General features: G+C 47.9%; 1 protein-coding gene across 3 annotated transcripts; it reads right to left on the bottom strand.

Annotated features, from left to right (window-relative positions):
* Nucleotides 1-1,024: 1,024 nt before the first annotated feature.
* On the bottom strand, nt 1,025-13,133 carry IKZF4 (IKAROS family zinc finger 4 (Eos)). Of its 3 annotated transcripts, XM_006859409.1 has the most exons (8): nt 12,598-12,684; nt 10,807-10,900; nt 9,467-9,571; nt 8,229-8,489; nt 7,455-7,622; nt 4,575-4,724; nt 4,047-4,178; nt 2,581-3,341 (listed from the first exon to the last, which is right to left on the bottom strand). In XM_006859409.1, the coding sequence occupies exons 1-8, from the start codon at nt 12,682-12,684 to the stop codon at nt 2,581-2,583; spliced, it is 1,758 nt and encodes a 585-aa protein (XP_006859471.1). The 3 variants fall into 3 exon arrangements, with proteins under 3 accessions (XP_006859473.1, XP_006859471.1, XP_006859472.1); XM_006859411.1 differs by lacking the exon at nt 10,807-10,900 and having other exon boundaries at nt 1,025-3,341; nt 12,598-13,133; XM_006859410.1 differs by lacking the exons at nt 10,807-10,900; nt 12,598-12,684 and adding an exon at nt 12,728-12,855.
* Between the last annotated feature and the right edge of the window lie 391 nt (nt 13,134-13,524).

The following is a 13,524-nucleotide window of genomic DNA, read 5'->3' as shown; positions in this document are numbered from 1 at the left end:
ATTTTTTTTTTTTTTTTTTTAATATCAATATAAAAGGAAAACACCTCTTTTCTCCTTGTGGGTCTCAGTGGGGGGTTTTTTGTTTGTTTGTTTGTTTTGTTTTTTATGCAAAAGAGCTGGGAGAAAATGAGGATGTTTGAGGTTCCAGAAGTTGAGGGCTCTGGAAAGTAGGATTTTGTACCTAAGACCCTGGTTAAAGTGCGGTGATGGTTAGGAGAGAGACAGAGTGCCCCTCTCTCCCCTCCTTAGCACCTGGTCTTGCCCTTCCAGTCTCTGCTTTCATGGGCACAGTTATAGCCTCAGGGTATAGTCCCTGTTGCAAGTGGTTACAGGTGCCAAAACTGACTGAGGGAGGGTACAAGAACACTCTAAGGCTCTGATAACCCAGACGGAACTAGTCCTTATGAGGTGCCACCAAATACACAGCAGATACAGAAGAGGTGGTAGGGGATAGACCTAGTAGGAAGCGGCTCAATAGTCCAAACAGTTCAGGAGAACCCCAGGTATTAACCTCAGCTATGCTGCCACCCTGAAACAAGGAGTCAGGACCCTGGGTACTGTTGAGAAGACTTCTCTTCTTTAGAGACCACTCTACTCTGAGCTTACTCCCCTTTCCTCTTACCCTTGGCAGCACGTGTTTATTGCTGTGTTGTCAAGGGGGAACATCACAATGACTCCCCCTGCCAATCTATCCTTCCTGGGGAGACCATAAAATGAGGGAGAAAAAGGAGAAAACATTTTAGGGTCTCCTTTCCCACAAGAGGGTAAGACAGACTCCTCCCAGAGTCTTTAAGAGCCCCAATCCCAGGGTCTGTTTATAGCCAACCCTTTACCATCCCCCCAAAATATCCCTGATAGGGAGTGAGAAAAGTAGGAGGCAAAAGAGCCAATAAGGAAAAGACATGTGGAAAGAAAGATGGAAAGAAGAGGGGAAGAGAAAAGGAGAGAGAGAGAAGGACCAAGTGTTACAACTTGTGAGGTGGTATGTTTGGTTTTTACTTTTTTTTTTTTTTTTTAATCCTTTAAACATAGAAAAACAGCCTTTGGTTTGAATCTCAAGGAAGCAGAGAGTGGGATGGCTGTGGTCTTGGGCAAGGAACTCTTGTAGAAAGAGCCCTCTACTTCCAGTGGAGTTATAACTTCTCCTGCTCCCATATCACTAATCCTGGGGTACCCAAATAGCCAGGGTCTCTACAGTAGCCAGGAGGAGAGTACCCCTTCCTGCCCTATATCTGGGAGCTGAGTGTAGAAGGAGGCAGTAAAAAGCTGACCCTGGTCCAGTTGTGCCCATCCCATTCTGGGACAAGGATAGAATGGGGTGAGGGGCATGTGCCTTTGCTTGTCTAGGGATAATTTTTGGTTACACTGAAAATTAGAAGAGAGAAAAGATATACCCTTTTCTCCCCACCACTGACCCAAAAATAGGACCCAAAAGTCCGTGAATGAGAGGGTGAATCCTACTGTGGGGGAAGGGCAGGGAAGAAGGAAGAAGGCAGCATGACTGAGGGGCTGAGATACCCCTTGTCATCAGGCAGAAACCTGCTAGTTTAGGATGGGGGCTAAAGAAGCCCCTGAGAGACTAGGAAGGTCACTGGAGTGAAGAGGTTTGAGAGTTGGAGGAGAAAGAGAAAATTCTTGACTCACCCCTGCCCTATGCCCTGGCTCTCAATTAGGCACCTGTGGCTCCCAATGCATCAGAGATAGAGGGATGCAGACCTAGCCTTGGCCCCTGAGAATATATAATTGGGGCATTCCAAGGAGAGAAAGACCACCACTGAGTAGACTGGCAGGCTGAGGAGACCAGAGCAGTATGAGGGGTGTTCAAGAAGAGGAAAGAGCTATCTATATCACATCCTAGAGGGAGATCCTGAATGTGGACTTTGGAAATTCATATTATTAGGGGAATATCAAAGGACCCTTAGTCCCATGGTGCCCAGGGAGGATTTCTTCAACCCCTCCTACTTTCAGATGAGGAACTTCTTTATTTGTTCAAGAAGAGTGCAAGCTGCCAAGGTGAGAGGGCACAGAGGTATGAAGTACCAGATTGAAGAGTCCAAGAGAGGAGATATAATGCCACATAGCTAAGGTAGGGCCAGAGGGAGGTATCAACATCAACAGTGAAGAACCAGATAAAGGATGAGGAGTTTAAGCAAGAAGAAGCTCAAGGTCTCTTAATAATACCAAAGAGGAGCTCCCTACTCCTGGCTGTTGGAGGAAGCTAGATCATTGACAAAATTTAGGCCTAAGTGGAAGGGCAATGTGGATGTGTGGGTGGCAAGTGAATTGATACAAGTTTAAAACAAAAAAAAGGCAAAACAAAAAACGAATTTTCTTAATAAATAACAAGTATGCTAGGATAAGAGAAAAGAAAAACAGGAAACATAAGCAAAAGGTCTGTCTCATCACGATGCTAAGTAAGTCAAGGTAGAGGAAAAGAGGTGAAGAATGGTCAGGGTCAGGTATGAAATCAGGTAGCCAGTGGTGGGGGCGAAAAGCAAAACTCCTTGGGGTGTGGTAGGGACAGGGCTAGACACCTGTAGGTAGGGCAGTGAAGTGGACTGAGGGGAGGAGTGAAAATCACTAGCCCACCTTATGCTCCCCCCGGACAATATGGGAAGAGAACTCATACCGGTCCTGGCTGTGGTAACCACAGATGTTGCACTCGAAAGGGTCTCTGAAGCCATGGCAGCCCATGTGGATAGTGAACATGACGTGGTCCAAGAAGAGGATGCGGCAGTGCTCACACTTGAAGGCCTTCACGGGCTCGCCGCTCTCACCCACCACCCGAAGCACTTCCTTGGAGGGGCCTGGAGTGCCCCGTGGTAACCCCTCTTGTGGCTTGGGGTCCTCTTTGGCGTAGGCAGGACTGGGCCGGCCCACCACAATAGTGGGAGGTGGTTGGGGTGGGGGACCCTGAGGGAGGGATACCACCCCAGCAACCCGATCTTCGTGGTTGCTCTCGGTATCTGTGGAGTCCTGGCAGCCATTGCTGGGGGATGCCCCAGGATCAGTCAGGGAACCTCGAGCATGGTAGAGGAGGGGGCCTCCATCAGCCAGGTCCTCAGGTCCTTCACCTGCTTCTCGGGACCCTGCAAGCTCCAGTCGACCGGGGAGGGGCTGCATCTGGGTGTAGACAGAGCTGATGACGGGCGTGAGTTCTGAGATGCAACTGGTAGGTGGAAGGCGAAGGGGACGCAGATGCTCTGCCCCCACAAAGGCCAGAGAACCTCCAAAACCAGGCTCCAGGCCATGGTGTGCTACCAACTCCACATCCTTCTCGTAGCCACCCGAGTTCACATCATAGGGGAGGTCTGAGAGGCTGAAGCGCATCTGCTTTTCGCCTGTGGAGAAGTGAGTCTCAGTATGGCTGCGTTTGGAGAATTGCTGTGCTCCCTCGGGATTACTTCTGGGTAGTCCTGCCATGGGGCAGGATGTAACAGTATTCATCATTCCTCATTTACTTTCCTCAGAGGCCAGGAGCTCTGTGGAGTTGTTTCCTGATTGAAGCTGCAATCTTAGAGGAGGACTTGGTCCCAGCCCACTGATCTTTAATACTTCTTTCATGACTGCAAAGCTCTGGGACCTCAGAGAGCTAATGAGCAGGGCCATGTGGGGCCCCATATACTCACTTCTTTTTTCTAATTCTAGTGGCCCTTCTAGCAGCCCACATAGATTGTTATGCGGGTGCTTCAAAAAGTTCATGGAAAAATTCCCTTATCTTTTAATTCTATTTTTCCACGAAGTTTTTGAAGCCCCCGCATATGCTCAAGAAGTGAGAGAGTCTGAATACCCTGGTTGGCTTCCCTTATAACCATCACGAGCACCCTCAACACCAACCCCTTTCCACCCTTCTCAAGATACATCCTCCCTCCTCACTCCCCTCCTGTTACAGGGTTAAAGCTCTGAGCGCCAAACACCACCAGCTCTCTTTCTTTTCTTTAATCAAATCTCTAGACCCAATTGCTCTAAAATTCAGCTGAAATCCAAAGCTAAAATTCAGATGAGCTGTGATTTAAACCATGTCTCCTCTTCAACTAGACTCTTACCTACAAACTTCTGGGGGGTAGAACGCTTGCGTTTGGTGAGGCTGTTGGCCAGACGATCAATGAAAGTTGGCCGCTCAGAGGATGAGTGCAGCATGGAGTCTGGCACCATCTCCAGGTCACGTATCTCATCACCTAGTGAGGAGGAGATGGGGACAGACTTGTAGCAGCTGAGTTCGGGTGGCACTGGCCCAGCAGCTTTCCCCTGAAATGTCAGTCAAAGATGGTCATAGCCTATGCCAGGAAAAATGCTTATTTTACCTTACCCAGAACTCATCCTAGTAAACACTTAGATCATTTAGGGTCAATTATGTACATTTGACCCTTGAATTTATACTTCCTTGTGTTTTATCTTTTATTACACTGGGGACATAGACCCTATCATCCCCTCCCAATTGCTGTGGTACACCTGCCATTGGACCCTTCACCAATGGGGATGCTTGTCAGGTTTCCTGGTTAACTTTCTCCTAGTCCACAGACCTCATCCCCCTTTTCCTGTACTCCCTCTGCCCCTGCCCTCCACTCTCCCACCTGGTTGGCCAGCCAGAGCTTGGGCTTCAGTGCTGAGACTCTGCAGGTAGTTGTGGCAGCGCTCCTTGTGCTCCTCTAGGGTGCTCTGCTGTTTGTAGCTCCGGCCACAGTAGTTACACTTGTAGGGCTTGCCCACTGTTGGGGAGGAGACTGTTTGGGAGAGAGGAGAGAAACTTCATCAGTTACTGCTCCCTGTGCCCTGGCTCTCCAAAACCGTCTAGAAACAAATTTATACACTGGTATGAGGGAGGAAGGGATGTTGCTAAATTGAATTCCTTTTGCTTTCCCTTGCCCAACTTTAACTGCAACCATGATCCAAATTGGAGAATAGAGTTAATGTGCAACTATGGGAAGAGAGGGAGATCCCTAGGCATACATCTCTGGATAGGTGGTGGGCCTCAAGATGGCTATGTCACTGTTTAAAGAAGGTGAAGACCCAGGGTCTTTGTAGGAGATTGTCCCTGGTAGGCAGGCTGGCCCCACCCTAAAATAGCTAAGTCTGGGGCCCAGGTTGTGGTTTAACCTTTCCATGTGGCAGGTGGGTGTGAGTGCTGTTTATCAGACAAGGGGATTTTTTGCTCACTAAGTACCTGTTTTGGTTTGGGGGAGATTGGTGGGTTGGGGTAACAGAAACAAGAACCCTTAGATCTATTGATGTGGGAAGCAGCAATTTTCATTGACCTTTATACTTTTACCTCCATCCCTAATCTGGTTTTACTGCTATTTTCTCTTTCTTCCCATATCTCTATACTTCTCTTTACACTGAGATACCAAGAGATCCCCAGAAAAATCATCACTGATAAAGAAATTCTAAGAAGAGGAAAAGGGTAAATGAACAGAGGGAAAAATAAAAGAGAAAGGGAGAAAAAACTCCAGGGGACTTCCCCCCGCCTTCCCTTTAATAAAGAACTGATATTAAAGTTTTCATTTCTACTGAAGAAACAAATAATTGGAAAACTGAGATTGACACTTCCTTTAAAGACAACTCTTAAGATGACAGTTGTGCAAGGAGAGAAAATAATGAAAAGAAACAAAGTATTATATATTTCATGTATCTTGCTATCACTGAACAGGGAGACAGAAAATGTCTCCTGGGACTAATTACTACCCACCTCCTCCACATAATGCCATTTTGCTCTTGCTCTGTAAACCCTAGAGGTGAACACCATGATTTAGTCTATCCAAGACTCTTGGGGAAATGGTTTCACATGTAGGAGAAAAAAAATGACTCCTCAACCTTTTTTTTTTTTTTTTGTATAATATGGATAGAAATAGAATCTCACAGAGGTTGGAGCAAATAGTATATCTGTGTTTGGTTCTATCCCTAATTATGTCCCACAGAACACGAAAAATCCACCCAGTTTACTTTTGTTCTTAAGAATTTCAGGGACCAAACCATTCTTGTTCCAAACCAATAGAGGGAGCCACCCCTGTTCTGAGGAAGAACACCAGTATCTGGCACTGGACCTGGATGGAGTTCCAGCTAAGCTAAGGAATAACTTGGTGACAGGCAGTTTGTTTCCTTTTCAGCAAAATGAGGATAATAACATCTACCTTGGAATGTTATGAGGATCACATGATATGCACAAGCAAAATGCTTTGTATACTATAAATCATGAATCATCTCCCTGTTTCTCCATGTACATATAGAGACGAATAGGTCCCACCTCCAAAGAAAGATAACCTAGAATCAAGTAGATGGTTGGAGAAAGTAAAGGATGGTAAGTTGATTGTGCTGTCCCTTAAATCCTGGCCCCAAAAAGTTTAAAAGAGAGAAAAATACTAAGGACTAAAACAACCACCATCACAACAAAAATCACACTGACTTCCAGTGGATTCTGACTCAAGGTGACACTACAGGACAGAGGAGAATGGTGCCCTCGGGTCTCTGAGGCTGTAAAGCATTAGGGAGCAGGCAGCCTCATCTTTCTTCCATGGAGTGGCTGGTGGTTTTGAACTGCTGACCATGCAGTTAGCAGTATAATGCTTAACTCACTGTACCACTAGGCCTCCTCGTTTTCCAAGGACAGACCCTACTAATTCTTACCCCTTTTTCCGTTCCTGATTTTTCACAATCTTAAGCTCCCTCCTTCTTGCCAGTTCTGCTCCTGGCCTCTTCCCAAGACCAAGCTAAAAGCTTAAAACTCAGTAAACACCTGAAAATGCTATCTGCCCAGCTGACTTGAACAGATATTGATCATTAGTCTTGGCTGAACTGGAAAACCTTGTTAATCCAGCTCCCATTCACTGGTCCAAACAGTGACCTCCAGGCACGCTCTGGACTTGCTCTTGGTTTTGGAACCTGCTCATCCCTCCTGGGATGTGGAACAGAAAATGGATACTGTTTTCCTATCTGGATGCCCTCTATTCCCTTTGATCCAGCTTTGGAGGGACCATGGATCTTTACAGGGAACTCATAGGAAGTAAAAGAGAAGCCAGATAGTGGTTGCCTGAGACTTCTGGTGTCAGTGGGGTAGGGTGAAGATGGTGGCAGGTGCGGGCCTGAAGCATGTGGGAAAAGGAAGAAAGATTTCTCTGGAGCACAGAAATGGGGCCAGGTGACTGGCATCAGTGTGAATTAAAAAAACAACCAATGTCAGGGAGGCTGAGACGATTACAGGGATAACCAGTGTGCATGCTCCCTTCTATCCACATCACAGATCGATGTAAAATACCCCATAAAAGAGTCCCACAAATTCCCCATGGGGCCCTGCTGCCCAAGGGAGGGGTTAGAGATGCAGCACGGATATCACTGAGGAACGGATAGCACTCGAGAGCAGGTACTGAACTCCCCCAATTACAGGAGCAGGCACTGAGCTCTATTTACAGGCTGTGCTGGGGCCTCCCTCCCTCTTCTTTCCCACTGGACCGGTCACTGACCCGAGTGTGTACGGAGGTGACCAGTGAGTGCATCACGCCGGCGGCAGGCATAGTTGCAGAAGGGACATTTGAAGGGCTTCTCCCCAGAGTGCAGCTTGATGTGGCGCAGCAGGTTCCCCTTCTGGGTGAAGGAGGCACCACACTGGTTGCAGTGGAAGGGTCTCTCACCTGCAAGTGAAAGACAGATCCTAGAAGATGAGATGTGAGGAACTTTGAAGGTCGATCCTAGTCCTACTACCTTCTGCCCTGTCTTTCCTAAGGGAAGGTCTTCAGAACACATTTCTGAGGAGTCGAGCTGTGCCACATACACATATCCTGTTTTATAAAGCTCCCTTGGAGGACAAAGCAGAGGGGTGGCAGATTTGGAACACTATGCCAAAAGACTGTTACCAAAAACTGAGTTCCAAAGGGCCTACTCTACTCCAGAAGTCCAAAGTCTGGAGAGCTGGGGAAAGGAGGTATCTGCTTTCCTTTTTAACTCCATGAGGTATCCAAACAATATCCAAGATCATTCTTGAAGCCACAACACCTTCCCCAATCCCATGTCCTGAGAAAAATTCTAATTAGTTTTTCATTATTAACAATAACTGAGAGAAGTACAGATGTTGAGGAGAGCTAAGTTCTACCCCCATTTTATTTTGTTAGCCAGAAACTGAGAGACCTTCTCTTCCTGAGGCTCCCCCACTCCCAAAGACGCCTCCTTCTATCTTCTTGCTATTGTTACCCCAGCACTGCCTCTGTCTTTCAGTCCTGAGACCCCATTGGCTTACTCACCAGTGTGGCTGCGTTTATGCACCATGAGCACGTTGGGCCCAATGCAGACCATGCCACAGACATCACACTTGAGTTTGCCATTGGGCAGCCGGATGCCACCAGGGGAGTGAGGCTCTGGGCCACTCCCATCACAGTAGCCCAGGGGCTCAGATAAGGAATCTTCCACGATCACACTGTCATCCTTCTCCAGGAGCCGCTCATCTGGCCCCAGCAGTCTGCTTGACTCCTCATCGCTGTACATCTCCACCTTGATGGAGTTGGCTGGAGGGTGGATTAGTGTTTAGGACAGAAGCAAAGAGAGAGGGGAACCTGTTCCCAAACCAGAATGGCATTCCTGAAGTCCAGGAGGCTGTCTCTAGGCCCTGAAACACTTAAGCCTTACAATGAGCCAATACTCTAGTAGTCTGGGTAGGTATACTGGAGTCCTGCTGGGACCTGAAGCAGCTGTTTCTGTCTCTCCCACCCACTGAGCAAACAGGCTTCAAGAGAAACAAGTTGGGGTCTTCTGTCACTGGGGAAAGCAGGAGACTTAGAGGGACCTTTTCCTCCACTCTTGTCATTAAAGAGTCTAACTTGGCCCTGGGCAGGAAGCCAGCAATTAACAGTGGCGGAAAATAGTCCTAGGAAGACTGAATGGATAGCAGGCTAAAGAAGGAACAAAACTAGAAGACATTATCCTCCCACCCCAGAAGACTGAACCCCTTTACCTCCCCCAACACACCTCCATAAAATTCCCGGAGAGGGGAATGAAGGAGGGAGAAGCCACTGAGGAGAAGGCTTTGGCTCTAGCTCTGACCTACATTCCTGGCTATTCCAATCATTTAGAGAATGTCACAGATCTAGGGCCAGCTGGGGAGGGGCAGCCATAGGGACCCTGTCTGGGCAGGAGATTTGGGTGGGGGGTGCAGATGGAGAAGTCCTTATATTCTACTTCCTGTCTCGCTTCAGTTAGTGACTATTTCTATCTACCTGCTTCTCCAGTTTCAGAATTTCTCTTTGGAGCCTTTACCTTAACCCCACCCATGTATCTTTTAATTCCATCCCAGCAATGACCATTCACTCTCCTTTCAGAAACCAGGAAGATCCTGGACACTGAACAACTTAGTGCTTTTACAGACTTTGAGCAGGAAATCAGAGTGAGGCAACCATGGGGAAAATGGTTGCCAATTATCTGTGAATCAAGGGCCAAAAGCAAATGAGGTGCCCAATGACAGGAGGGGATAGGAAGATGCACTTACCACTGAGTGAGCGACTGGGAGAAGAGTGTTGGCTGTTGGGGGTGCTCACCGAGGGCCCCACTGGGGCCCCGAGGAACTCTTTCTCCAGAGATGAGTCCCCGCTACCTTGGAGGAAAGAACAAGACAGCAGGTGACACTTGAGCTAGAGCCATGCACTGTCCACTGACTCCTCTTTAAAAACTTCAGTTAAATTCTACAAATACTCATTTTAAAGCCAAGTACAAGGCAGTGCCATTGGCAACACCCTACCTTGTGCCCTCGCCGACCTGGGTGCCAGATGCTGACTTCCGCGAGCTCAGTGGCTGGGCCTTGCCCACCCTACCTTTAGCTAGGCCTGAGGGGAAGAGCATCGCTGCCTGACGTCCACAGGAAGCAGGGCTGGGGTTGGGCGGGTCAGGGCGGAGAGGAAAATGGGGGCCTCAGGAGGGAGGTGGTTCAGGATAGACGGTCTTCCCTACTGTTCCTCTCCGGAGCCCCAACACCAGCTTCGGGATCTGCAGGAAGGGCAGCTGGAATTGTCCCTGAATCTAATAATAATAATAGTAATAGTAATGATAGCAGCTAACATTGAGTACTTTATCTGTGCCAGGCATTGTCCTATGCATTTTAAATTAATTATCTCATTTAATCGTTAAAGCAACCCTATGAAGTAGGCTAATTTTGCAGATGAGGAAATTGAGGCACAAAAGAGGTTATGTTACTTGAATAAGGTCACAATGCTGATGGTGGTAGAGACTAAGCCTAAGTGGCCATTGTTTTTAATCACCCCTTACAGTCAGTTGGCAGGCACTGTCTCAATAGGGGAGAGCTGGGCCTATGAAGACTTTCTAAGTGCAGCAAAACTTTGACTACTTTAGAAAGCCTCCTATCTGATCTGCTTCAGAGCACAAATATGCTACTTTGTAATCCCTTCACAGTTACATAATCAATTTACTATCAAATTTCACTTTGTTGACCAATTGCTTTGTAAAAATACATTTTGAGAATTTCATATATGTTTTTTATTTAAAAAATCAGATGACATACCTGAAGATACGGAACATGTCTTTTTAAAAAATCCCTCCTCCCCACTATCTTCTGCACAAATATGCAGGTGAAATAAAAACACATGTAGACAAACAACACACAGACACATATTACATATGTAGATCAAGTTCAAAAGAACACACTTACTGAGATACACATACTCATAACCTCAGACATTATCTCTAACATGAACATGCATAGATGTGTGCACACAGGCCAAAGTATGAAATAAGGAAAGAGACAAACCCTAAAATCCATCCCTAAATTCCACCTATTAGTACTTTACCCAATTGCCCAGCTCTGCACATACTTACTTTCACAAAATAAAGATTCCATTATAAAATGGTTGGAGTCTTGGGCCTGAGGCAAGAAATCCGGAACACACCCTCCTGAGGGATCCCTCTCCAGCTTTGGTCAGTGGGAAGAAAACAACCACTCAGGACTTGGGGACCATTTCTCATTTATAGCCTTTCCTAAAAGTCCCATTTCCCCCATTCTAGTCCTTCAAATCCTGAATTAGCTCATTAGCTATAGGAAAAGCCATGGGGTTTAAAACTCAGTTTTATCAGCTGAGGCTCTTTAGGTAAACCATGGTTATTTTTTTGTTTTTTTAGTTGCCTGAAATCAGAACCACACATATATCCTGAAGTGAGCATCTCAGAGTTATGGGTTGAAACTTGTAGATTCAGACCAAGTTTTAAAATATGTCCTTCAACTAAGTGTCAAATATACTAAGTTTGGAAGGGCTGAAAGAGTGTCTTCTCAATCCTTTTCCAATGCAGCGGCTGACTTACCCTAAATCACTTGCTGTTAGTGTTGGGGAGAATAGGGCTCTGAGTCCTTAACTATCTAAGAGGAGGAGAGAGCTTGCTAGAAACGAGGTGGTCCTAGTCTCTTAGATGAAGTTGTCTCTTGGTGCCAGGAACTTGTGATTTGGGGAGAAGATCCTTAAAGGGACGTTAAGGGGGGAAATATCCTTTGTGGCTTCCCCTATTAAGACCTAGAAATAGGAGGAAGAACAGGTTCCTCAAGAGTCCACTAGGAGTTCGGTGACTCTTTGATGCTGTTACCCTCTTTAGGATAAAGGTAAGAGGGAAAGCAGGCTCAAGTCTATTTTTATGGGCTAATATATAAAAATTAATCTGTTCCAGGAGTCAGAAAGTCTTTTGGGGGCTTCAAGGATTTTGTGAAGGTGGAGAGGACTAAAGTCAGATTTACTAAATTCAGTAGTTCTGCTCTCAGCCATAGAAACCCCAGTGGGGGAATTTCAAATGCCTGGGACTCCCAAGAAATCCCAGACTGTCAAAGCCAAGAATTAAGGTTGCTGTCAGGTCTATGAAATGTTCTTGGTCAAAATCATCATAGATTGGCCAGACCCACAGAGGGCAAAGCCAGATCATGAGGTTCATACCAGGAGAGCTGGAAGGTGGGTAAAAGGAGAGAAAGGAGACAGGGAAACAGCTCACAAGCTAAATGTGTTTCACATGTTGAAGGAGAGGAGCCCTTGGTTCCTGCGGCCTTGCCTTGATCCCTTCAAAGAGTGACTACCTCTAGAGAATAGCCACGAGGTGGGAGAAAGCTCTGAACCTCCACACTTCTCACCGTAACTGCTTTCCCTTTCTTCACCATGGGATCCTGGGTGGCAGGATGCTAGCCTGCTAGCCAGGAACAGTGGGCACAGGAGCAAAGAAAGCCGCTCTTCCCCAGCTCTATTGTGGGCAGGAGGCTGAGATCCTTCAGATCTCTGTTCCAGGCTGAGGCGGGTAATGCCAAAGCTCCTCTTCCCCACCTCGATTCTCTCCACTCCCCATTCCCACCCAGGCCTGTCTCGGCATTTTACCCCAGGCAGCTCTTCATCAGTCCCTAAGGCCTAATCAAGATGTCACCACTAGCTTCCACTGTCCAAGTCACCGTCTTTGCTTAGCAACGCCAAACACCCTTTCTCATCCTCCGCAAGTGTAAGGAGGAACGCCCCCTCCCCCCTGCCACACACACACAGCCCCCATCCTCTCCCTCTCCTCAGGCTTGGGAGTTGTTTCAGAATTGGCTCCCAAGCCCAAACACCCCCTTCCCCCCTCCACTAGCCGCCTTCTGCCTGAACTTACATTATCCTTCCCTTGCCGGTGAGACCCTGGGGTGCGAGCGCGGCCGCCGCCTTGGAAACGGCGAGGGAGTGCGGGTGGTGTGTGCATGTCTGCGTCTCGGTGGCAGGCAGGGGTGAGCCCAGCCACTCACCTTCCAGGAAGCGTGGATTCCTGGAAGTGAGGGGAACCGCCGTCATTTCGCAGGCAGCAGCAGCGGCACGGTGAGCAGGGGCCCACGGCTGCAGCCAGCAAGAAGAGCTCAGCCCAGGGTGTATGTGTGTGAGTGAGTGAGTGAGTGTGTGTGTGTGTGAGTGTGTGTGTGTGTATGTGTAAGAGAGAGTGCGAGCGCGGGAGCTATGGAGCTTGGATGTGCTTGAGGAGGGGGCTGGAAAGAATGTATATGTGTATATTGGGGGGGATGCTAAGCTACAGCATCACTTTCCCAAGCCAGTGAATGGGTGGGAATAGGGGTGTGCACAGGAAGGGGGAGGCAGATGCTGTTGCCCTTGTGCCCAGCAGACAAAGAGGAACTGCACAACAAATGCCTGAGAGGCAAGTGTGTGCAAGAGAGACAGAGAGATGGATGGGTCTGCAGGGTGGGAGGGAAAGAGAGGGGATGCAGGGAAGGCCCAATCCTGTGTCAGCTGGGGAAGCCAAGGCCCCAAGAGGTGATGGGGCCCAGGACACAGGGCAGCTTGGAGGCTCAGAGCAGCACTCTTGAGCTCTCAGAGCATCTCCCCAAGTAAACTCAGATACTCTTTTCCCTCCTCTTCCAGGAGAGATGTCGCTCTCACATCTGCAATCCTCTTCTCAGCTGATTGGACCCAGCACTGTCTGATCTCTGGCTAGTGTTGCTCTGTGGCCCTGAGCCCTTTCAGATCCTGATACAGGCTTTCCATTCCCCTTCTCCTCCTGTGCCCCTGGGGCCCCAGCAGCCCACAGCCCTGG

The sequence above is a fragment of the Chrysochloris asiatica genome, unplaced genomic scaffold (genome assembly GCF_000296735.1).
Source record: "Chrysochloris asiatica unplaced genomic scaffold, ChrAsi1.0 scaffold00033, whole genome shotgun sequence".
Taxonomy (NCBI): domain Eukaryota; kingdom Metazoa; phylum Chordata; class Mammalia; order Afrosoricida; family Chrysochloridae; genus Chrysochloris; species Chrysochloris asiatica.
This window is presented reverse-complemented; position numbering and strand designations above follow the sequence as displayed.